The sequence below is a fragment of the Capricornis sumatraensis genome, chromosome 19 (assembly GCF_032405125.1).
Source record: "Capricornis sumatraensis isolate serow.1 chromosome 19, serow.2, whole genome shotgun sequence".
Lineage (NCBI taxonomy): Eukaryota > Metazoa > Chordata > Mammalia > Artiodactyla > Bovidae > Capricornis > Capricornis sumatraensis.
The window spans coordinates 73,821,458-73,845,347 of NC_091087.1; the positions used below are offsets into that span (position 1 = coordinate 73,821,458).

General features: G+C 53.3%; 1 protein-coding gene across 8 annotated transcripts in view; it reads left to right on the forward strand.

The window, feature by feature from the left end:
- Nucleotides 1-23,890, forward strand: part of WDR20 (WD repeat domain 20) — a 66,013-nt gene that overhangs the window by 41,477 nt on the left and 646 nt on the right. The window contains exons 2-4 of one of the 8 annotated variants that reach the window (XM_068990904.1): nucleotides 3,819-4,005; nucleotides 6,607-6,700; nucleotides 14,735-15,998. In XM_068990904.1, the coding sequence (XP_068847005.1) occupies nucleotides 3,819-4,005; nucleotides 6,607-6,700; nucleotides 14,735-15,998 (1,545 nt within the window). Of the gene's footprint in view, nucleotides 1-3,818; nucleotides 4,006-4,851; nucleotides 4,884-6,606; nucleotides 6,701-14,734; nucleotides 16,584-23,890 lie in introns of those variants that run through there. The other 7 variants (XM_068990907.1, XM_068990905.1, XM_068990906.1 and 4 more) reach the window with 7 other exon arrangements.

Here is a 23,890-nt window from a genome sequence, read left to right on the forward strand (position 1 = left end):
AGGTTCCTCAGCAGTAAAATGCGGTTGGTATAAGCGCAGACTCTGGGGGGCGACTGTGAGACAAAATGCGATGCTAAGAGTCAAGCTCCTGGTGCACAGAAGTGTTCAGTGGACCGAAGTTGCTGTGGCTGTTAGGGAGGGTGGAAGGGCAAGACTGCTGGGTAGTCGTCATGTTACGATGTGACGGGAAATAGGAAGCCCTTGGAGCACTGCCCCCAGGTAGGCCGTCACCGGGATAAACCAAGAATGGTAGCGACCATTTGGGTGCTCATGTGTGCTGGCTGCTTTATCTCCGTTATCCGTGGGCCTCTCCTTGGCCCTGCGGGGAGCTTCGTTCTCTGCGGCTGTGAGAGAAGTAACGGCACCTCCCCAGAGCCACCCGGCCACCTCTTGGGAAGGCAAGAATTGAACCCAGGCCTGCCTGGTTCCAAAGTGTAGGCTCTTTATCCTTCTGTTAAACTGTCTTGACCTGGGAAACCATCTGTCGGGCTGATGACCCCATGGGGAAGCGGTGGCCAGCTCAGGTCATTGGCACTGTTACTGAAAGGTGGGTGGGTTCTGACCCGACTGGCCAGAAAAAAGGAGGGGGAAGAAGAGGAAAGAAGATAGTAACCCAGCAGTGGAAAAAGAGACAGAACTCGGTGACTGGCTGTCAGAGGGAAGAGAAAGAAGTGAGTTGGAGGTGATGGTGCAGCTGGAAATAAAGGCAGGAACTGGTGGTCCCAACGTTCCCCTCACCTGGGTTCAGGCTTCAGAAAACTCAGGCACCACGGCTGGAGTCCCCAGGTTTCTCGGAAGGATAATTTCCTGTAGTTGGGCACGTTGTTGTCACTTCGGGTCTCACAGGAATCTTGCTGGTGTGAGTGACATGTTGCCTGGCTAGTGTCTGCTGCTCTGGTGCCGTCGTTGCCTTTGAGGCTTGAGGGGGAGTGACCTTAGGGAAGAGAGGTGCTTGCTTGTGTTCCTCGGGCCTCGGTCTGTGTTTGTGCCTTCTGGGACAGTGCCGCCCCCACCAGTGTTGAAAGACCAGTTTTAAAAATTGCAGCGAGTAGGGGCTTCTCTTTGTTTTCCATCGCGCTGCGCAGGCTTCTCGTCACAGAGGCTGATTGTTGGGGAGCAGGGGCTCCAGGGGCGCAGGGTCCAGTAGCTGCTGCAGGTGGGCTCAGGACTAGAGCGCAGGCTCAGGAGTTGTGGTGCGCAGGCTTCTCGTCACAGTGGCTGATTGTTGGGGAGCAGGGGCTCCAGGGGCGCAGGGGTTCAGTAGCTGCCGCAGGTGGGCTCGGGAGTTGTGCGCAGGCTTCTTTGCTCTGTGGCGTGTGGGATCTTCCCGAATCAGAGGTTGAACTTGTGTTCCCAGTATCAGCAGGCAGATTCTTAACCACTAGACTACCAGGAAAGCCCTGGACTGATACTTTTGTAAAGTAAAATAAGGATTCCTAGGAAAAGAAACTGAAAAAGACATTTAGGAAGCAAGTTTGGATTTTTTGTTATTAGATTCAGTGGGTATAAAACCACTCTGTCACATTGCCCTTCTAAATGCTTACTCTGTCTCTACTCAGTTCTGACTGCAGACTAGCTGACTACTCATGGTCTGGTACACTTTGAGAGCAATAATCTAGGGAGAAACTTTGTTAAGCAAATTAGTAAACAGGATGCTTTTGGAATATTTACATCATCGGAGAGTAAAAATTGTCCATCAGTTGGCGTTTGAAATACTGTAGACCTGTGTTTGTGTGCTCTAATGACAGCATCTTTCAGTAAGGTCCCCTACTAGTAGCAATATTTGGAAACAGTGGTGCTTTAAACTTCCTCTGTTCTTCTGATAATCACTATTTCTTTTGCTCATTTAATTTGAATTAGTTTGTTTTTTCTGTTACCATTTGGCTTGTTTCTGAATTGTTTTTTATGTTTTGGTGCATAATTTTATGTATATTCTTTCATGGGGTAGTTTCTTTTTTTTTTTTTTTTCATGGGGTAGTTTCTTAGACAAACTGAAAAAAAGAAGTCCCAGTGGTTGCATATGCTAATATAGAGATGACGTAATAATTTAGCGGTTCTAATTTCAGATTTGATTTTTGACTCTCGCCATCAGTGTATCTTATATTTTGAGCTGTCTTTTCTTTTGCTGCTGTTACCTTGCCCTGAGGTCATTTGCTGAGTTGTTCCCTTAGCCTCGACTTCTCTTTCCCTCCTTCGGGCTGAGCCCAGGAGCTGCTTATCCCCAGCTGGCCTTGCCTGTCTGCGGTGAAGGGGCTCCTGTCCAGACCCCCTCACCTCTGCCATGCACCCACCTCGGCACGCCACAGGACGCTCAGGCCCCGCACACGGCCCCGTTTCTGCTTGCTCCAGAGTCGGGGCTTCCTTCCGTGACCACAGTCTGCTTAGCTCACCCTCTGGACAGCGCCCTGCGGTTGGGAAGAGAGGTGGCTCTCCCCACTGCAGCTGCGGTGAGGCAGGGAGGGCCCTCCATGCACGCCTTCACTCCTTTGCCCTGGGCTCCCAGGGTCACTCAGCTCCAGACGGCCCGGTGCTCAGGTTCTGAGCCTTATCGTGAGGTCCTCTTTTTCACTCACTGTTTGTAATCTGACAGACCTAGAATACTCAGTCACTGTCCCAGGCCTCTTCGGAAGAATGAGATCTTCAGACCCCACACTCGGGATGGTCCATAGGAACCAGAGCAGTGAGCCCCAGAACCGCACCCAGGGCCGAAGTGGGTGTTTCAAGGAGACGTTCGGTTGTCTCCACCGGTGATTCTCCGATAGCAGGGGAAGGGGCGGCTCACCTTCATTTCAACAGCATACTAGATTGCACAGAAGGTTTCTCATGAAGAAAATGGTCCTGCTTTTAAAGAGGGGAGGCACTTTGAAACTCACATGTAGCCCACGCCAGAAGTCAGATTTTGGAGTGCCCTCTGTGTTTTCTCCCCACCCCCTTTATGGTAAAACAGGCTTGGGCTCCATATCCCGCCCTTCTGCTTCTTCGGTAGGTACCGGGACCTCGGCTGGGTTACTTCCTTCCCTGAACTTGTTTTCTCGTCTGTAAAATGGGGGGAACGTGGTCTCTTTTGAAGCGTTATGATAAGGATTAAGATGATGCCTGTACCAGACTTGGAGTGTGGGTTCGATGAGTGAAAGTCACTTGAAAGCTAATGCACAAGAGACTGTGACCCAGTGCAGGAGCCGCTGCCTCTGTGTAACTGGCCGCAGTCCTGGCTCGCAGCCTGAGCAGGCGTCAGGATCACCTGGAGCACTGTTGCACCTATGGCTTGCTGGGCCCACCCACCCAGCCTGGTGGTTCAGTTCGTCTGGGGTGGGGTGGGGTGGGAGAAGGTGCGTCTCTGAGTTTCCAGGTGACTCTGCTGCTGCCTCCGCTGGTCTGGGGACCACACTTTGAGAACACCTGGGCTGCAGGTAAACTCACCAATGAGCTTGTAGGTGCTGGAGCTGTATTTGAAAGCCGAGCTTTTATGTGGTTAGAAAATGCTTGAAATACGTTTTACAAACACTGAATTTAGTATCTCAAGGATTTTTACCTCCTGAAGTCCAGGAGTCTTCATTAAATACATGTGAAGAAGAATAAGTTGCAAGAGTAACAGTTGTAAACATATTATGGATAGTCTAACAATATCAGATTGGCCGAGGTATGTGAACGTGCTTTTATAAAATGCTGAAAACTGCAAAAAAATTTTATAAAAATTAAAATATTTTAATATTTCAATTTTTAAGATTGAGCATCATAATGGAGTATAAAATAGTGTAACTTGGAGTTCTCATCTCAATGTGCTGTTTACCGTGTGTATTTTTCTCTTTCTCCTCCAGGCTGCTGACTTGAGTAAACCAATAGATAAAAGGATATACAAAGGAACACAGCCTACTTGTCATGACTTCAACCACCTAACAGCCACAGCAGAAAGTGTCTCTCTCCTAGTGGGCTTTTCCGCAGGCCAAGTCCAGCTTATAGACCCAATCAAAAAAGAAACTAGCAAACTATTTAATGAGGAAGTAAGTAGCACCCTGTCTTAGCTGTTAAGAACCCCTATAAGAATGTATACGTTCTTACCGAGGGTATGGGCCTTATAATTTTACTCTTTGAGTGAAGCCCATTTTCCATCCTCAGCTGTCCTACCTAGTATGACCCAAGTTTAAATGTGGTGCATTAACTTGGTGACTTTTACCTGTTCTTTATTGGGCTAACTGTTATTTTGTGCATTTTTGTGTCTATAGCAGGTGTTTTAAGAAAAATTGTTTTTATAATGGAGATAAGGATGAGACTAATAGCTTGATCTTTATAATTTAAATAAGAAGATAAAGAATTCTAAACTGTGTTCACATCGCCAGAAAATTTCATGCAGATCAAAGAACTTGCTAATATTTCCTTAGTTTTCGCAAACGGTAGATAAAGTGTTGATGTGTGTGTTTGACAGGCATACATCTGAGAATTTGCTCTCTTGCTCTTGAAAGCGTTTGCTCTAAAATCACCTCTGATGTGGTTAGAAGTCCTGGCCCTTGAAACTGGCTGGCATGGCACAAGCTCCTGCCTGTGTTGTGCTGTGTCCTGGGATTCCTGGTGTCTCCAGTCTCATTCTTGAAGGAGCCCGAAAGATCTGAGCTGTCCGTTCAGAAACATGTCAGAACCTTTAAACCTGGGCAGATGGAAGTTGCCGGATAGATTATATCTTTAAAAGCTTTTGGAGTGGCTTTTTAGTCCTGTCTTGCTGTTACATATTTGATGCACTTCCTCTGCTGTTTCAGTGTGACTTTCCTAGTAAATGGAGCGGACAAGGTCGGCTTGCTGAGTTAGAGCCCTGGCTGCAGTCTCCTTGTAACCTCAGCCCTGGGGTGACGAGGTCAGGTCACCTGAGCCCCTGTCGGGAAGGGCAGGAGGTTTTGCATTGTTGCATGGTCTAAAAGTTATTAACTTGAAACAGAAGTAAGTTATAGATTCTGGTTTTTAAGAAAATAATTTTGTTTGGGAAAGAATAGTCCACTTGACAAATTGCAGTTAAAATTCTGATTCTTTTGCAGTCCCTATGGTATATGCTGTCCATGTATATCCAGTATCCATCCACAGTGCTCCTGTTGGACTTTGCCAGTGGATTTGGTGAAATCTTTTGAACAATGCCATCTCCTCTTCTAGTTTCATCTGGGTTGACTGGAACAAAACTTGCCATCTGGATTGACAAACTAGAGAGGAAAAGTATTTAATCCCATTTTCTGTTTAAAAAAAAAAATCTTAAGCAGAAAATTATTCTGTTTACCTAAACATTTTATTAACAGCATCTGAGGGAGTGATTTCTAAGTGGCTGGATGATTTGGGGGGAGGTTGGTGGTGGGGAGAGTGGGGACACAAAACTACCCTTGCCTGCGCTCTCAGTAGAAACGTGAACTTGGCATCCTGCAGGGTCTTTATTTAGGTGGGGACGTGCGTTCGGTGGGGAGGGACTGGAGCCATGTAAAGGGTGGTTGGTAAACAAGGTCGGGAGGCTGCCCGGCTGTGGATGGCACAGCATGCCTCTTGGAGAACAAGAAGGATTTGTGTGCCATCGCTGGAGGGGGGTGGCGTGCAGCAGAGGCCCCAGGGCCCCGAGAGCACTCGATGCCTCAGCTCGCCCCATTCCTAATTCAGGACAGCCAGGAGCCACAGGCTGCAGCTCCCCACCCTCAGGGAGTGAAGCGGAGTTACCTCCTACTCTTTGTACATTTTATTTGGAAAGTGGCTGTTCAAAGGGAGAGGATTGTGTGTGGTTTAATGCCAACTTGGCATTTACAGCTCGAGGCTGAAATTGATTGCCCTTCACAGTGAGGGTGTTCTTTGTCGTACGGATAGCATTCTCATCAGATTTTGGTCAGGATGTCTTAGAGACAGGATCATTGGAGGTTTGTTTCTCAGAGGGTGCCAGGGATGGTGGTCGAAGCAGTCGTTGGGCCATGCTTTGCATTCCTGTGAGACTTGGAGGTTTCCGGGTATTTTACCTGCTTTCTCTGCACAAGAGGGCGGGCTGTTGTCTCCACTGTGCAGACAAGGAATTAGAGAGAGGGCAAGTGAGTCGTCCAGACCCGGCAGCAATTTGATGATATGCTTAGATCCAGAAATTAATTCCACACATCCTTACTGGCCATAGATAGGAAGCCCCATCATAGCTGGTTGCCATATGGGCCTTGTCACCTCCGGAGCTCACTCCTCTGTGAGATGGACAGGGAGGATGTGGAGTGTGTGTTATGAACAAAGTAGCAAGAGAGGTGGGTGTTAATTGCACTCTTCAGGATGTACCAGATACCATAAAATAAAAACAAAAATTCAGCAGGGAAGTTTGAGAAAGCTTGCAGAAGGTGACATTTGACCTGGGTTTGAAAGATGCAGAGGAGTTGGAGGAGGAGGAGAAGGGCCTTCGAAGCTGGAGAAAACACCTTAGCATGTGGAGGAACATGAGGCCAACAAAGGAGTCCAGACCTCAGTGCGTGGGCCTTGGAGTGGCTGGAGGTGAAGCTGGACAGGTGAACCGGAACCAGATTGCAAAAGCCTTTCGTGACATGCTGAGAAATTTGGATCTGACACTGGAGGCTGTGGGGCAACCTTTGGGGTTTTACTTCATGAAGGAAGTGATAGGATCAAGTGTGTTTTTTTCGAACTCTTGTCAGCACTTGGGGAAGCCATATTGGAATGAAGATAGCAAGATGAGTGAGGAGGCTCTAGTGACTGTCCAGGAGAGACCTGAGGACTTGACCTGGGGTTGGGACCATTTCCTCATTCATTCTGCAGACCTTGGTGGCTGACTGTGTGCAGAGAACACCTGCCCTGTGTTTCCCCTCCAGAGAGGGGAGAAGTGTGAACAGTGCCACACACACTCACACGCACGCACACGGCATGTGGTGGTGACTTGTGATGTCAGAGGAGACAGTGGGCCTGAGGGAGAGAGACAGACACAGCGCCTGATGGACAGGGACATGGGGCATGTCTCGGAGGAGGTGGTATGCTTTGAGCCTCGCCTCGCGTGAGAAGGCCCCCCAGGTACGGAGCTGGAGCTGGAGTGTCCCTGCAGGAGGGAGAGCAGGGGCAGCCCCTGTGGGAATGCGCCCGGGGCCAGGAGCCCTGGGAGAGGGGTGTGGGGTGAGGGCCTGGCCGCGGTTGCTGCCTGGCCTCCGTGCAGGGGATCTCGCACAGGGGAGCCAGAGGTGGTCTGCGTGGTGTTTTTGAAAATTACTCTGGCTCCCTCTTGGAGACGGAGTTGGAGAGAGAGATGAGCAGATGCTGGGTTTCTGGCTCACTAGGCGCACTGGGTGAGAGGGGAAGGAGCAGGTGCTGGAGCAGAGCGAAAGGTCAGAGTTCCTTTTCCCGCTTGTCAAGCTTGCGAGGCCGGGGTAGTTGGGTCTGTGGATCTGGAGCTTCAGACTAGAGGTGAATTCTGGGAGTGGTCAGCATGTAGATAGTAATCGCGTCCCTGAGAGTAGATGGCAGGTCTGTGGAGAAAGCACAGTAGGAGCAGAGAGGTCTGCTGCGTCCTGGACGTGTCTAGGACTGAGCCCTGTCTGTGCTCCAAGGCTCCGGCCATCTGTTCATGCCTGCAAAGGGGCATTTACACCAGTTTATTACCACGAACTTTACAGACGCAGAGTGAGTGGCTAAGAACTTAGCCTCTTGAACCTGAGTGCCCAGAGCACAGACGGCAACCCTGCCCCTTCCTGCCCGCAGGGTGTGGGTTTGTTCCATCGTCTCTCCTCAGCCGGAAGGTGGATAGACGCGCTCCCCAGCTTGAGGGGTGGGGAGGATGGGAGGCCAGCAGAGGGCCTGGAGCGCCAGCCCTGGGGAGAGCTCGGGAAGGTTGCACACTGGGGGAAACGAGAGGTTCCTTTCACCGGGGCTTGCAGGAAAAGCTGCTTGGGAGGTAAGGTAGCAGCAGTTTTGAAGGAGAAGCACGATAATTTTCCAGAACAAGAGGGTAAGAGCAGGGCAACACAGAATGAACACTCGGCAGACAGGTGATGGGGCCTGTTCATCCGGACTGCGGCGTCTGTCTGTCTTACTCGTCTGAGGGCTGCTCAGCCTCCCGTGATACACAGGCACACATGTGTGCACTTGCTGCAGTACTGGCGACTCTGACCTTGGCCTCCTTTCTGAGGGTGTCTGCTGCACGAGAGTAGCGCGGATATTTGGGTGGACAGATAGGATAGGTGAGTGGGTGAGTGGAAATGAAGTTCTAGAAATCCACATAAGACCAAAGATGGATGAAATATTCTGTCTGGGAATAGAGTGTATCTTAAAAGGTGATTTTTCCGCCCATTGAATAAAAAGTTTTAAATACTTGTTTATACAAAAAATTGGGACAGAGAGAAGTACAAAAAAGATAGGGAAACAGGACCTGTGAATCCCAGTGCTCACTGGTCTCTTTTATCACGTTTGTAGTTTTTTGTTTTCTAAGAGGTGAACTTACTAGACTCACACCTTCCATTAGAGATGCTGGCAGCCTTCACCTCCCAGTCTGGCCCTCAGTCCACCCGGGCTCTCTCCGGGCATCGGAGGTGAGCCCTGCCCTCCGGGCCGCCCCGGCTGCTATGCCAGTGGAGCCCAGCTCGGGAGGAAGGCAGGACGCTGCCCTCTGGCCTCCCCTCAGGAGTGCTAGCCCGAGACTGCTTTCTGCAGCCTTCAGGCGGACTTCGCGGCTCTCCTCGTAGTGTCACCCTGTCTCTGACGGGATTTGGAATGTCTAATGGGCTCTGTCGAGTGTCTTGGCACTTCTGATGAGCTCCCAGACCGTGCCACCTCCTTCCTAGTAAGAGCTGCTGGTGGGAGGGGGTCGCCCGGGTCAGTGTGCAGCCTGGTGTGAAGCACCCTAGAGGGGTGTGGACCACTTGTTCATCACTAATGATTACAGTGTACTGGGGAAGGAGAGACGTAAAGTGGCAGTTCCTGTGTGGTGATGAACTCAGGGCTGTTCGTCTTTGTAAAAGTCCTGGTTATATCGGGACTGTGTCCACAGAATAGTAACTTGAGAGTGTTTTCAAGTGTGTCTGATTGCTGGGTTAGATGGAAAATCTCGAAAGACCTGGTCATCTCAGCTGCTGGCATCCCTGGCGTGTGATGAGCGTCCCTGTCGCCTGTCTCCTCTCTTGCAGGTCGTGGCCAGGGCAGCAGGGCACAGGCTGCGGTCTCCTTGGTGGGCACCCGGCCGGCCGCTGCCCGCGCTGGGCCTTCTCCTCAGCCCAGGCCCCTGGGGCAGGGAGGAGAGGGGCCCAGTTTCCAACATTCTGTCTAGTTACCCTGCAAAGAGTGGCTCTGGGCGCTTGGTTAGTTTTGTTTCTGTTGCTTTCTTTAATCAAAGGAAGGAAATGGGCATGTAATGATCTCCTTAAAGTTTTGACATTGATAAAAGTGACAGTTGATCCTCTTTCCCAGGCTTTGAAATTCCCTCTCCTGATAGTAGTACTTCCTGAGGGAGCAGTCTGTAAGTGCCTTTATAGAATCGAAGCTCTTGGTCACTGTTTTTGCTTATGGCTACATTGTGGCTTTTCCAGTAGCTGCTGTGGCTTTTGAATTGTTTGTTTTTAGTGTTTTTGTTATAAATTAATACCTGCATTGTAAAATGCATACCCGTCCCTCCCCAGTAATTTTTTTCCTGCTTATCATGTTGATAGCAGTGAAACATAGAGTGTGTGCTTGAGAAAGCTTCATTTTAGCAGTGGTGGCTTTAATACGGTTACAGGTTTATTTTCATTGTTTCCTTTATACTAGTTTCATATAGTTAGAAGATCTTGTTTGTGAATGACATTGATGATGGTAGTTTTGGTGCTTGTTGCGTTTCTTCACTGGATTAATTTTAGAAATGAGATGGTTTCTTCTGCATCCAGAATGGTGATTACCAGGGGGAGAGTGGGTGAGGGAGCCCTGGGCAGGTGTCTTGGCGTGCAGACCTGGCATACTAATGCCCAGATTATGGACATTATGGGATTTTATGGGAGTGATCCTGGCAGTAGGCCTCGGAGCATTTTGGTGTTTTCCTGTTTAATGGAGAGCCCGGCGGCAATGCTAGGCGACCTGAGAGCCTGTCTCACCCTGAGACCTGCTGTGTCTGTCCTTCCCGCTGGGGCGGCCCCCCTCAGCCTCTCCTCTGCAGCCCTGGGGGCTTGCTTCTCCTGCCCCCCCACCGACCCTGTGCCAAGAGGGGAACGTGGGGGTCGGGGAGCAGGGCCCCTGGCCTGGCCCCACGCTCAGTCAGCGGCAGTTCCTTCCTTTCCTCATGGGATTTCCGGCTTGTTTTCCCTGCTTGCCTGGGTTTGGTCCCGCTCGCCGTAAGGAGCTTGTCCCCCGAGTTCACACCCTGCTCCTCTTGGGCGCCTTCTGCCTTGGCTGCCTAAGTGTCCGTGTCTGGCGGTCGCTGTCCACAGCCTATCTCCCTGTCCTCCCTGGTCGCTTTCCTCAGCGCCTTAACCAGTGGGCACACGTGGGCATCTCCCCAGCACGGCCGCCGCCCGCTTCTTCCTGCCACACCCTTCCCGGGCGCTGCCCCTCAGCTCCTTGGAGTCTGCTCACACGCCTCCCCCACTCCGCCCAGCCTCACCCCCTGGGAAACCGTCCATCCTGCCCCCACCTCTGGTCGAGTTTAAGAGCTTCTTGTTGGGGGACAGTTGTCACAGGCTCCGAAGCAGTCTCTCTCCACCCGCACCGTTCTGTGCCTCCCGACGGGAGATTCCGCTTGGTTCTGTGACTTCCCTTTCCAGGAATCTTGGGTGTGAGCCACAAATTCAATGTAAAATTTTCTATTAGCCACAGTAAACCATTTAAAAAATAGGTGAAATTGATATTTTATCTAACACACCCAAGTATTATTTTAGCACGTAATCAATATAAAATTATGAATGAGGTGGTCTCCATAGTTTTCCAGGTCTTCAGAGTTCAGGGTGAGCTGTGCCCTTGCAGCATGTCTCACTCTGGGCCAGTCACTCTCCAGGGCTCGGGGCTGTGGGGTTGGTTAGCACTGGGCTTCAAGGTCACAGCCCAGAGCCCTTAGCCTGGGACTCCGTGTCCTTGAGTCCTGGCTCACAATTCCGCATCTGATTTCCAGCCCTTGCTCAGGTGCTCCAATGGAGGGGGTGCCAAGCACGTCCCCAAGCTGCCTGCCCCCAGCCTGGGCGCCTGCCTTTGCCTGGCTGCCTCACCCCTCCTCTGCCTAGGAGCTCCTCACAGGGGACTTTGGGTTTTGCCAAGAGTGTTTTTCCAATATAAACATGTGCTCGTCCAGCTCAAGGCCTCACTGAAACTGGAGAATTGAAGCACAGAAGGGAAATCCCGTTCCTTAACTTCGAGAACTAAGATGCCTTACCCTGTTTACTAGACATTTTCTAGAACAAAAGTATACCCTTATGGTCCCGAGACTGGGCTGCATTTGTTACAGTTATTGAACAGGATGTTCTAGGTATTTGTTTCTTGATTTCTGTTCTCTTTTTGTCAAACCCAAACCAAGACTAGTATGAAATAATAGCCCAGAGCAACTTAGTTCAGTGACTCCTAGCCAGCCTGGGACATGTGCCCCGCACCTCACCTGGGGCTGAGAGGCCTGTGCCGGGAGTCACCTTCGCTCCCCGTCTGCGCCCTCGCTGCCCTCCTGTGTGGGCGCCCTGCCACTGCCTCCAGCCGCTGTCAGCTCCCTTTCCTTCTCCAGCTCCCTTTCCTTCTCGGCTTGGCAAGCCCGCACGCCCGGGCAGAGACCTCCCAGGCACTCCTGTGAGGCTGAGTCCCTCCTCCCCGCCCCCCGTCCCTGTGCCTGCTCAGTGTTCGCGCACAGCAGACCCTGTCCATTTCCTTCCTTTTCATCCCTCGTGAACGCAGGTTCCCCGCAGGAAGGGACGGCTTGTCGTCTGCGCTCAGTGCAGGAGTGAACGGATGGGCGTGGGTGGTGAGTGGGAGGGCCTGCAGGGAGCCCCGCAGAGCCTGTCCCCCGGGGGCGGGCGGCAGGGCACTCGTGGGAGCGGGACACCCGCCCCCTGCCGGTGGGAGCAGACGTTGCTGCGTCCTCCGTGGGTGGTCACGGCAACCCCTGCGAACAGTTAGCGGCGCGTGTGCCCTCTGACCAGCCGTCCCCCTGGGGCCGCGCCCTGCAGCTGTGTCTGCCGGTGAGAGCTGCAGCACGCTCCGGTTAGTCTTCGCCGTGTCGGTGCCCGTCGGCAGGGGCTTTTCAGAGGCAGCTCAGCACATCCTTGTTGTCGAGCCCTCTGCACTGTAGGAAGGCGCGAAGAGGCTGTTTGGACGAGTACCGACCGATGCGCGTGATGCGTGACTGGGTGAGAAAGCAGAGGTGCAGACAGTGCAAAAGAGGAAGCTGGGCCCACATGTGCCTGTACTGGCCTTGTCCCCACAGGAAGACCCTGGGAGACAGGCAGGAAGCCAGCGACAGTGATTCTGGGGTGGGGAGAGGGGTGTGAGTGAGGCTTCTGACTGGACGCTTTTATATGTGAATTATGACTGTGTCACCTATTTAAAAAACAAAAGCTTATGTCGCGGGGTCTGTGTATGCAAAGCCTCGTGCTCAGGGCCTGGCCACAGAGCAGATCCTCGGGTCGGAGGTCAGCACTGCCGTCCTGATGTGCCCACCACACGCCCAGACCCACGCGCCCCGAGACGAAGAGGCACTTTTCCCTGCACTTGGCGCAGGCTGGTGGCAGGCTGACAGTGCAGAGCACTGGAGAAGCCCTTTCCACGTTGGAGTTGGAGCTGTGGGCTGTTGATCTGGGTGGTGTGCAGGTGGGGAGGTGTGGCGTGTCTGGTGCCCCAGCAGGGTGCTGAGGTGGGCTGCGGTTTTAGTCCCTAAGTTGTATCCGCGTGTGTGCTTACAGCAGGCTCAGTGCACTTTTTAAGCATGGAATACTCTTGAAATGTGTTTTGGCAACCCAGTAACATGTATTTTAATAATGGTGCCGTGATTCTTTATCTCCATACCTCACAGTTGCAGAGAAATGCCATTTTTATTTGATAGTATTACAATTTTGAGTTCTAATGGAGTCATTTTTGCTGTGTCTTTTTAAGCCATAAATAAAACTTTCTCCTAACCATAGTGCTAGATATTTTTGTGTTCATCTTTAAATGGAGAGATGTTGGAAAGATTGAGATGAGGTTTGGTTGAGGTGAGATACGAGGTGCAGGAGTTGAGGCCACGCCCAGCTGGGTGGGGGAAAGGTCGCTTCTGCAGCTGCCTCGAGAGGCCCTGGCCGGGCGGTGAGCCACACGGCCCTGGGACCCTCGGTCCCCAGGCGGGTCACATTCAGAGAGGCAGCCTGGCCCGCTGGGTACAGCAAGGCCTGGGGGCTTGTGAGGTGCCCCCGACCTCCTGTGGAAACCCTGGCAGAGCAGCCTGGGCTGGCAGGTTGTTGGCCTTGGTGCAGGTCAGCTGCTGGGCCGGTGGGTCCCGGGCAGGAGAGGAAGGGCGCGAGGGGGACTGTGCGGCTGTGAAACTGCAGTGGCAGTGAGGCCTCCTACTGCTCGGAGCCCTCGCCTGGCCCGCTGGCCCCAGCCCCTGGCCCTGCGCCTCATGGGCGCGGGCCTCCCCGCTCCTCCCTAGCTGGGGACAGGTTGGCCACTTCCCTTCTGGGGCCTCATTTTCTGTGACTTTCTGCAGAGGTGCAGCAGACGCACGGCGCAAAGCCGCCTGGGCACGAGGCCCTGTGTCTTGGTGAGCTAGCTTCCCGTCCTTGTAGCCCGTGGCCCCCTGAGGCTCGAGTCAGGGAATCCCAACCACACGGGGGAAGTGGAAGCGTGTATCGCCTCCCAAGCCCGAGGGCCCCCAAGGCACCAGTTATGGGGGTGGCAGCAGGACTTGCTGGAGCTGGGGGGTCCTGGGAGCTCCCAGTGGTTTCTGGTGCCATGATTTGGGGGCCGGTGAGCCCCATGCAAGGTCTGCAAGCAGGGGCACGTACGTGGGATCATCCTTTGGGGAGTTTCTGCTTTTGTCTTTTATGCTTTTGGTTTTAAAGGCAAAACTCCCAGTCTTTGCCCGTTAAAATTGGTCAGTGGGTCAAAAGTAAGCAAGGGGTAGAGTGGCAGTGATTAGGTGTTAATCATCTGTTAGTGTTCTTAAACACCACCTTGTTCCAAAGAAGGTGGGGGGGTGGCCTGTAAGAATACATGCAAGACAAGGATGGTGAGTGAGGCAGTCAGTGAATCAGGGCTGAGGTCAGAGCCCAGGGAGGTGTTCCTGTCCTGGGTGTTGCTGGCTGCATGTGGACCATCCCCCGACCCCTGGGAGTCTGAAGGGGCGGGTGCAGTGGGGACGGGCCAAGGGGCCGTGAGGGTGCAAAGCAGCAGAGCGGAGAGCCTGGGGTGGCCCAGCGCTCGGCTGTGGGGCCTGCGAGGCTTGCCCGGGGGCTGCGTAGCATGGACGCTGTGCAGGTGCTGGAGTCCCAGACCCCGGGCTCCTGGAGTCGGACGTGTGACGCGCCAAGGGCTGCTCCCCCCACAACCCGGTGCGTCCTGAGCCTGGCACAGCATCGCGCCGGCACAGACTGGGCTCCCAGCAGGGTTTGCTGAATGACTGACACCCTCAGTGCAAGCCAGTGTCCCGACACCTCAGTGCAGTCCTAGAAAGCGATTCCACGAGGGGCCAAATGCCCTTCGCTGCCCTGCCCTCAGGCTGGGGCGTGGAACGCCTGGACGGATGTGTCCTTCTCACCGAGAAGCAGACAAGGTTTCTTGCTGGAAAAGTAGCCCTTGAAAACTTCTCTATTGTGATAACTTGTTCTCCTTTGTCTTCACAGAGACTAATAGACAAGTCACGAGTAACCTGTGTCAAATGGGTTCCTGGTTCGGAAAGCCTTTTCCTAGTAGCCCACTCGAGTGGGAGCATGTACTTGTATAATGTGGAGCACACTTGTGGCACCACAGCCCCCCACTACCAGCTCCTGAAGCAGGGGGAGAGCTTTGCCGTGCACACTTGCAAGAGCAAATCCACGAGGAACCCTCTCCTCAAATGGACGGTGGGCGAGGGGGCCCTCAACGAGTTTGCTTTCTCCCCAGATGGCAAGTTCTTGGCGTGTGTGAGCCAGGACGGCTTCCTGCGGGTGTTCAACTTTGACTCGGTGGAGCTGCACGGCACCATGAAAAGCTACTTTGGAGGCTTGCTGTGCGTGTGCTGGAGCCCCGACGGCAAGTACATCGTGGCGGGTGGAGAGGACGACCTGGTGACCGTCTGGTCCTTTGGGGACTGCCGCGTGATCGCACGGGGCCACGGGCACAAGTCCTGGGTCAGCGTGGTGGCCTTTGACCCCTACACCACCAGCGTGGAAGAGAGCGACCCTATGGAGTTCAGCGGCAGTGATGAGGACTTCCAGGACCTTCTTCACTTCGGGAGAGACCGAGCGAACAGCACCCAGTCCCGGCTGTCCAAGCGGAATTCGACCGAGAGCCGGCCCGTCAGCGTCACGTATCGGTTCGGCTCCGTGGGCCAGGACACGCAGCTGTGCCTGTGGGACCTCACGGAAGACATCCTCTTCCCCCACCAGCCCCTCTCGCGCGCGCGGACACACACGAACGTCATGAACGCCACCAGCCCCCCTGCGGGCAGTGCCGGGAACAGCGTCCCCACGCCCGGCAGCGCCGCACCGCCCCCGCTGCCGCGGTCCAACAGCCTCCCGCACGCCGCCGTCTCCAGCGCCGGCAGCAAGGGCAGCGTGGCGGACGGCGCCATCGCCGCCGGGGTCAGCAAGTTCGCCACGCTCTCGCTGCACGACCGGAAGGACAGGCACCACGAGAAAGACCACAAGCGGAACCATAGCATGGGGCACATCTCTAGCAAGAGCAGCGACAAACTGAACCTAGTCTCTAAAACCAAAACGGACCCGGCCAAAACTCTGGGGACGCCCCTGTGTCCTCGCATGGAAGACGTTCCCTTGTTAGAGCCGCTCATCTGTAAAAAGATAGCACACGAGAGACTGACCGTGCTAATCTTTCTTGAAGACTGTATAGTCACTGCTTGTCAGGAGGGATTTATTTGCACATGGGGAAGGCCTGGTAAAGTGGTAAGTTTTAATCCTTAATGCTGCACAGATCTAGAACTTGAATAGGTAGTGATTTTTTTCTTGCGGGAGGGGTGGGGTGTACAACGAATGTGAATGACACTTCTTATTCTTAATGTAAATCTAAATGCATCAGAGCCATAATTTTGGATACTGCATGCCATATAATTCCGAATCATTTGATAATTCACCGTAGAACGTTTAAAAAATATAATCAAACTAATTGCCAGCCAAGTCAGTCACCCTCCTGCGAGTATAGAGTCCCACGGTTAGCCTTCCTGTATTAGACTATTTCGATTTTAAGAAAATCATGCCAGTGTGGGGAAACAATGACTTTAAAATGCTAAAATTAAAATTTCTGCTTTAACTGGAATATTTTTGCTTAACTACTCAATTAGAATATTGTACACCTGATCAGAGTGTATGTTCAATACAGACGGCCATTGTCATTTATAGTCCAATTTTTTATCTTAATCATAAACTGTTTAGGAATCTATGAAATTTAACTTTAGGAACAAAGTGTTCAGCAGGGTTGATTGATATTATTTTTACATTGTTCTGGCAATCCACAGAAAGAGAAGAGCCTTAATTTTTAAAACCCATTTTAGTCATTTTATGACAATTAAAATTGTTTAATAAACATCTTTTTTCAAAGAAGCAGTTTGTAGCACTTTGATTGAGATTCTGTGCATCGAATGAAGCACCCACGTTTCTCAGAGCCTGGACGGTTGCCATGGATCGCAGGCCAAGGGCGCCAGAAGTGCCTCTTGCCACACAGCCAGGGTCTCGCGTGCTGGGTGTGACTTGCTTATGTTTTTTCCAGCAAGGGAAAGGAGCTTTTCTTTTCTTTCTTTTGTTTTTTTGTGGGGGTTTTGGTTGGGTTTTTTGGTTTGCTTTTTGTTCAGTGAGGCATATGACCGCAGGCCCTCGTGAGCCTCCTCAGCTCTGTTTTGTACAGGCCCCAGGGTTCAGAGAGCTTCCCGCCTCTCCCCTGTTTGGGTTTCAGGTTCCCACAAGAGGCAAAAGGCAGGTGTAGCGTGTCCGTCTTCTGGATCGTTCTTGGAAGGCGCCCCATATCTGTGTCAGCGGCTTCCCCAGCACCCCGCCGACTTGGCTGCGCCCACTTCCAGGGGAAGCCGCTCTGTTTGACTTGATTCCTTAGCACGAGGATGAGCTGTGGGCGCAGTCGCTTTTCTGTTCACTGTGGACGAGGTGGCTCTTGGAGCTGTATGTTCCATGTCGAGATGATGATGGTCTTAGTAGCTTATTTTGGTCACTTGGGTTTGTATTTCTGTTGTGTACACCTTTGTGATTAAATACAGAGACCCTGATCATTTACACTGGTTTGAGTAGTGAATGCAATGCAGCAAAGTGCAGGCTTGGTTTCTCTGCGGCTCGAGACTCTGGCGCAGCAGCAGCTCTGGGCCCCCCCAGGTCCCCGCCGGCCCCCGCTGCCCTCGGTCAGGGCCGGAGCCCCGCACTGTTTGGCTGACGCTCCCTCATGCGGCAGTGTCTGTGACCCGCAACAGAGGAGGCGGTGTTCTGCGTGAGAACCACAGTCCATGGGAATGCTAACGTCTTGTCTGCCTGTAAGAGATGGCCCTTTGTTCCTAAATGTTAACTGAAGTCAGGTAGCAAAGGCAGCCATCCTTGCGGAGCATTGCAGCTTTGAGGCTGTCAGATGGGGAGAGGAGACCACTCCCCGTGTGCAGTTCTGTGTACCTGATATAGTATTAGAAGTCCAGTGCCAGAGGCTTCTGTACCCGCATTGCATTAGAAATTCAGTGTCAGAGGCTTCTGAGGCATTGAGTATGCAGTTTGAAAATTCAGGACTTGATATTGGGCCCAAGTGAAGAGTGGCAGATGCAGGTAAGTGGCCTTGAGAGGGTGGGGGGAGGGACGGGCGGGCCATGTTGCTCTGGGCCGTTTTCTGGCTCCTCCCGCCCGTCAGTATCTGCCGGGCACTCACCCAGGGTGGGCCTGTGGATGGGAGCGGGTTAGCAGGGGCAAGAGGAGGATGTTGTCGGTTTCTTAATAAACAAGCTGTGAAACGTGCTGCCGGAAGCCTGTGCCCGTCTCCTCCACCCCAAATTTAAGAAACGTCGTCCCTGCACGGTTTGGGGTTTGGAACTTGGTCACAGACTCACTCTTGCAGTGTCTGCAGGTGAGTGTGCCCTTGATGTCTTGTCGGTACCCTGTCCGGGGCCCCGGCTGGGTGTCAGGAGCTGGGGAGGGGCTGGAAGGCCCAGGCTGGCTCTGGACGGAGCAGGGCCCCCCGAGGCCCGCCCTGCACCTGGACAGCCGGCAGAGCCCTGCTGCTGTCAGGAGGACGGTGCTGGGGGCTCTCTGAGACCAGGACGAAAGTTGCTGGTGCTTCAGGAGAGGCCGGGGGCACGCAGCACCTCCCCACTGCCCCCGGGTTCGTTTTCAGGGTCCCAGCTTCAGTGGCCTGGGGTCAGGAGGGTTTGCTTCAACTTTGAGGGGTTCTAACTGCAGGGTGTATAAGGAGTAGTGGCCTGCTGAGGGGGTTCTAGGGAGTGGCCTTTGCAACTTTTCTCTCCAAACTTTGCGCTTCCTCACTGAAACTGTTCCATTTTTCAGCTTAAACATTATCCTGAGCAAAAACATATTTTCTAACCTCACCTCTGGAATAAAACAGCTTTAGACAGAATCTGAGACAGCTCAGTTGGCACGATTTTCCATCACGCATTGAGATGCGTTGACGGAAAAGCACAGAAATACAGCGCTCAGGGAGGCCCATAAGCCAAGACCCCCGAGTGTCGGGGGCTCTTCTCTGCCTCCCCTGCTCGGGCTCCCTCTTTTCAACCTTCTAGGAAACCCAGGACCTAGGGTCGCTTGGGTGATTCTGGCTTCTGAACCCCTGGGGCGCCCCAGCCGCGGCCTTTCTCTGCATTTCTCCTCCCCTGGAGGACTGGAGAAGAAAGCCTTGGGAAAACCTTGCCTTCTTTTAAAAACAAATGTGTAAGAGGGAGTAGGCAGACTCTTTAAAAATAATCAGGAGCTTTGGGTCCTAAATTGACTCGCATTGTAGTGAAGAATCTTAAATTTCGTCTCTGTGCCGGACCTTCTGGCACTTTGGAAGGGTTCTCCTGTGAGCCCTTGACTTGGGGTTGAGGATAAACCTTAACGGAAGAACACTGAGGAGTGGAAATATGGGAACAAGTCACCACAGTTACGCTGTCCCAGACACCCAGAAGCAGGGAGGAACAGGGTGCCGCGAAGCCGCCTCAGTTCTCCGGCGTGCGTGCATCCTCGGCGCCCTGGCCCCTCGGGCCCGCAGCCATTTCTCCAGTTCCTGAGGGAAAGAAGCTGTCGAGTATCGTGTTTGCACTGGAGTTGGTAAAGCTGTTTATCAATGTCTGCACCGGTGGACGAGGTTCTCGTCACCTCCTGTCAGAGGGAGGCCTTTGATTTCTTGGTGCAGAAGCTCAAAGGGTAAGGGGACACCAAGGGGCTGGTGGGGGCCTCTGGGGAAGGAGTCCTGTGAACACCCAAAGGCTACGTGAGTGCATCCAATTGTCCGAGGAGAAACTGGCGGGAGGGGTTGACTGGATTTCCCAGGAAGGGATGCATGTGGGGTCCCATCCTGTGTGGAGGGCCCGGCCCAGGGGTCCCCTGGATAGATCTTGGGGAGGGCCCGGCCCTGGGCCCTGGATAGATCATTGGTGGGGGGCCCGGCCGCTGGCCCCTGTGCCTGGGGCCTGAGGTGAGGCGGTTGGCCTGCACAGGTGGTCCCGCTGTGCTGGGGTGTCCACTCTGGGGCTTGCCTTCTGCCACGTTCACGTGTAGGGCTCGTGAGTGACCGGAGAGGTCTACCTCGGGGCCCACAAGCAGGGTGCTGTCGCCCAGGCCCTCTCCTTGCCCAGTGCGCGCACCTGTCACGCTAGGCTGCTTGGGACTGTCCCGTTTGGGTCGTCAGGGGATTCAGCCCCACACCCCCAGTGCTGGCCAGTGAGAAGGACAGGGATGGGGGCGGGGGGTCTGGGGCTCACCTGCAGAAGCACTGGTACCAGCTGTTGCCACTGAAGCTCAGAGCCAAGCTCACGGGTTCCCTCCAGAGAGGGCAGCAGCCCCGCTGGTGCTGAGCTTTCATTCACTGCTGCGTCTGTTACATGCACTTTGTGTCACAGTTAATGTCGCTGTCTCTCAAATATGTAAAAGAAAGTTTTTCTGCATCTTTGGTTTCTGTATACCTAAGCTTGTTAAAGGTTACTGTGTTAGGTAACACTGTATAACATTGTATGAATATTTTACCTTTAACAGAAAAAAATATGTATTTCCTTGTTTTACATTTTCATGATTTCTTGAAAGCTTGAATAAATTTCATAAAGAGCCTTCCTAACAGGAAATGTTGGTAAATTGACTGTTGCAATATTAATGAAGCTTTAATATCAGCATTGTTACTTTATAATTTTAAGAAAATCATGCTTTTGTTTCATTGCCCTGGTTTTCAGCTGTCCCTTGTCACTGTGACAGCTAGAGACGCCGTTCTTGATATTCTGAAGAACTTTGGGGTTGTCCTCTGTATAATGACATTAAATAAAAGTGTGAATGAATTGTAAATATAGATAATTTTTAATAATCGTTTTCACATCTAAGGTTTAAAAAAAAAAAAACTCGGTGAACCAAAAAATGAAAAGCTTTTAAATGCTGTAATTTTAGGGCTCTGTTCATGTTTAGAGAACAAATAGCCCCAGGAATTTCTACCTCTTATTACTGGATTGAGTTTTTCCTAATTCGAAGCTTACTAAATGAAATGTTTGTTCTGACCATTGGAGGTATTCATTGTTTTCTGTGACCTTCCTCTCGGCCGAGTGCCCCGTGGGGAAGAACATGGCCTGACTTTGCTGCGAGCTGGTGGCCGGTCTGTGCAGACGCTGGGAGGCCACCCGCCAGCCAGAGCTCCAGGTGGCGGCAGGCATGCTTCTGCAGCGGCGGACTTGTCGGCTTCCTCCTCCGAGTATCGAACTGTTCGCAGGCGCTCTGTCAGCGCCGTTGGGACCCCGGAGGCCCCCGGTGCAGAGGGTGCACCGTGAGTGGGCGGGGAGGAGGGGCCAGCCCCTCACCCTGGGCACTGGTACCTCCGTCTCTGGAAGCTTCTCAGCAACAATTCCGGGCCTGGACCTGCACGTCCCGCCCAGGGCTCACCCTCGTCAGGCCCTGGGAATCCCCACTCAGCTGGTGATCCCTGCCGTCTCTTGAAACATCTGGGCCTGGAACACGGGGTGGGCGAAGCCTCAGGCCGCTCCCTCCTGGCCGCCTCTCCTTGCGGTGGGCGGCCGGCCCCCCTGGACTCCAGAACCCGCCTGACGCTGTGGCCTCCTGAGACTGGGGCCCTTGCCCGCCTTTGACTTGGAGCTGCCGGAGCGGGAGAGACATCAGTTTCTCCGCTCTTGGTGTGACCTGCAGAAGCCAGACGCCGTCTCCTCAGCCCTGGAGTAGGTTTTAGGTCCTGAATTCTAGTAGGTTCTCGGAAGTTCACAAAGACACAGGTGCAACATTTTGATCTTTCTAAAACCACTAGTTTTTTACCTTGAAAAAATAAGTCCCATTTTTTCCTCCCGTGTGTGGCTGCCTGTTGAAACAGGCGATTCTGGACCAGATTCTGAACCAGCGGGCCTCTTTCTGAAAAGGGACAGGAAACCTCGGGGCCCCACCCCGTCTGGTCGGCAGCCTCTGCAGCCTTTGGGTGGAGGCAGCATGACTCCACTCGCGCTCAGAGGCTCCTGGAAGACGCGGAGGTCCGCAGACCAGAGGGAGTTTCAGAGGCGCAGTGGGTCACCGGGCAGGAGCCTGCAGGCCATGGGAGGGCCTCCCTTCCCCAGCACAGCTCCCACTGGAGCCCGTAACTGGGTATTCCCTCAGAATATTCCCCTTTCCCCAGATGTCTGTAAACAGCATGGTTGTTTTCTCTGGGTGACTTTTCCCAGGTTGAGTGGCCTCTTTGGAGGAAGCGTGTCACCATCCGTGTGACCTGTCAGCGGGCAGGTCAGGGCTGCCCAAGGGGAGTTACCCCCTGAAGTCACGGTCGCAGGCCTTGGTGAGCGCTGGGTCTGGGGCAGGGCGGGTCCAGGTGCCAGGGAATAGCCCAGAGGAGGTGCCGGAGGATAGAGCCCCTCGCCGCCCCGCACCCGCGTCCTAAATCTGGCTTGCTGAGTGCAGGACCCGAGCCTCACGCGCAGCCGCTCTGTCCAGCTTTCCTTTGGTTCTCATGCAACCGTCTGGGCAGCGGGAGTGGTGGGATTCTTGTGGCTGAATTAGCGAAAACGTATCCATAGCTCGAAGCGGTCCCGGGGGAAGGCAGCTGGGTGCTAGCTCTTGTCACTTTTGTACCATCTCTGAAAGGGCCTCACTTTATGGAGACTCACCCCGTCTCTCGAGCCGGTAGGGCAGTTCAGGGGAGCTCCCGGTAGGCTGCCTCGGACCAGAGCCCCCAGGGGTCGGCCTTCCAGGGCGGGTGCAGGCCCGCTCCGCAGGTGAGGCTGACCCAGCACCGGAGCTCCGCCCGTGCCCCTTTCCTTTGGGGCTCAGGAGGCTGCTGGTCTGTCTGCAGCAGGACCTGGGGCCAGTGTGCATGTCACGGTCTGGGCGGGGAGGGCGACTCGGAGAGTTGACTGACAAGCCTGGACCAGTGCCACCAGCCCGTCCGCCGACCACCCCCTCAAGGGCCTGAGGGGCGAGGCCAAGGTAGCCGTGGGGCGGAGGGGAGCCCTGCTGGGACCTGGGGAGGCTTCAGGACGAGGGCTGGCTCTTACCTGGGTCTCCGAGACCCTCATGCTCCCTTCTTGCTCTCGGGGCCTCCAATCTCAGCATCGCCCCAAACAAAGATGTGTTTCATGGTTGTAAGTCGTTTTTTAGCTGAAATGTTACTATTTCTATATATTCTTTCTTATGAAACAAGGTTTAATTATATCAGTTTAGTATTATAATCAAACCCAAACTAAGAGCTGGGGTATTCTGATCAATTCTCATTGAATTGGATTCTGGGAATCTCAACAGGATTCCCTGGTGGCTTAGACAGTAAAGCATCTGCCTGCAATGCGGAAGACCTGGTTTTGATCCTCGGTCAGGAAGATCCCCTGGAGAAGGAAATGGCAACCCACTCCAGTACTCTTGCCTAGAAAATTCCATGGATGGAGGAGCCTGGGGGTCGTAAAGAGTCGGACGTGACTGAGCGACTTCACTTACTTAAACTAAGAGCTGGGGTATTCTCATCAATTCTCATATGAAATCGCTAGCAGGACTAAAGCGGCAACTCTGGTGAGACCAGATCGGCAGGTTAGACTCAAGAGTTGCCAATGCTCCTGAAGCCGGCTTCCTTTCTGGGGGCTGATAGGATGGCTCGTGAATTCCAGGCTGGAGAGAGCTTGTGCTTCGGGGTGTTTGTAAAGCCCTTCCTAGCCAGCTGTCCAGTGTCCGGGGGACAGACTGGCGGCTACTTGGCTGTCTGGACAGCTGGACACCAGCAGGGTCTCTGAGGCCAGATGCTCTGTCCTCCTGAGAAAATCCTCGGGGAGGAGGCAGGCAGGACAGGCCACCCTCACGAGCGGCCCGAGGCAGCAGGGGAGCGGGCCCTCCGAACAACGCTCTCAGTTCACAGGTCCAGCCGGCCTCCCCTCGGGAGTGGTCTGGAGTCTCTGACGGAGGCCCACCAGTGTGTTTTCCCTTTTTCTGTCACCCAGTAACTAGCTTCTAGACTAAAGCACAGGCTTACAGAAATAAGGTGACTTTGCACATCTTCTTCGGAATAGTGTTCACAGGCCTGGGAATTTGCAGCTTCAGCGTTGCAGTATGTGTAACCTTAGTAATAAATGAATGCCAGACTGTGACGTGCATCCCAGTGAGTGAGGAAATGTGAGTGCTGGTGGTTGCAT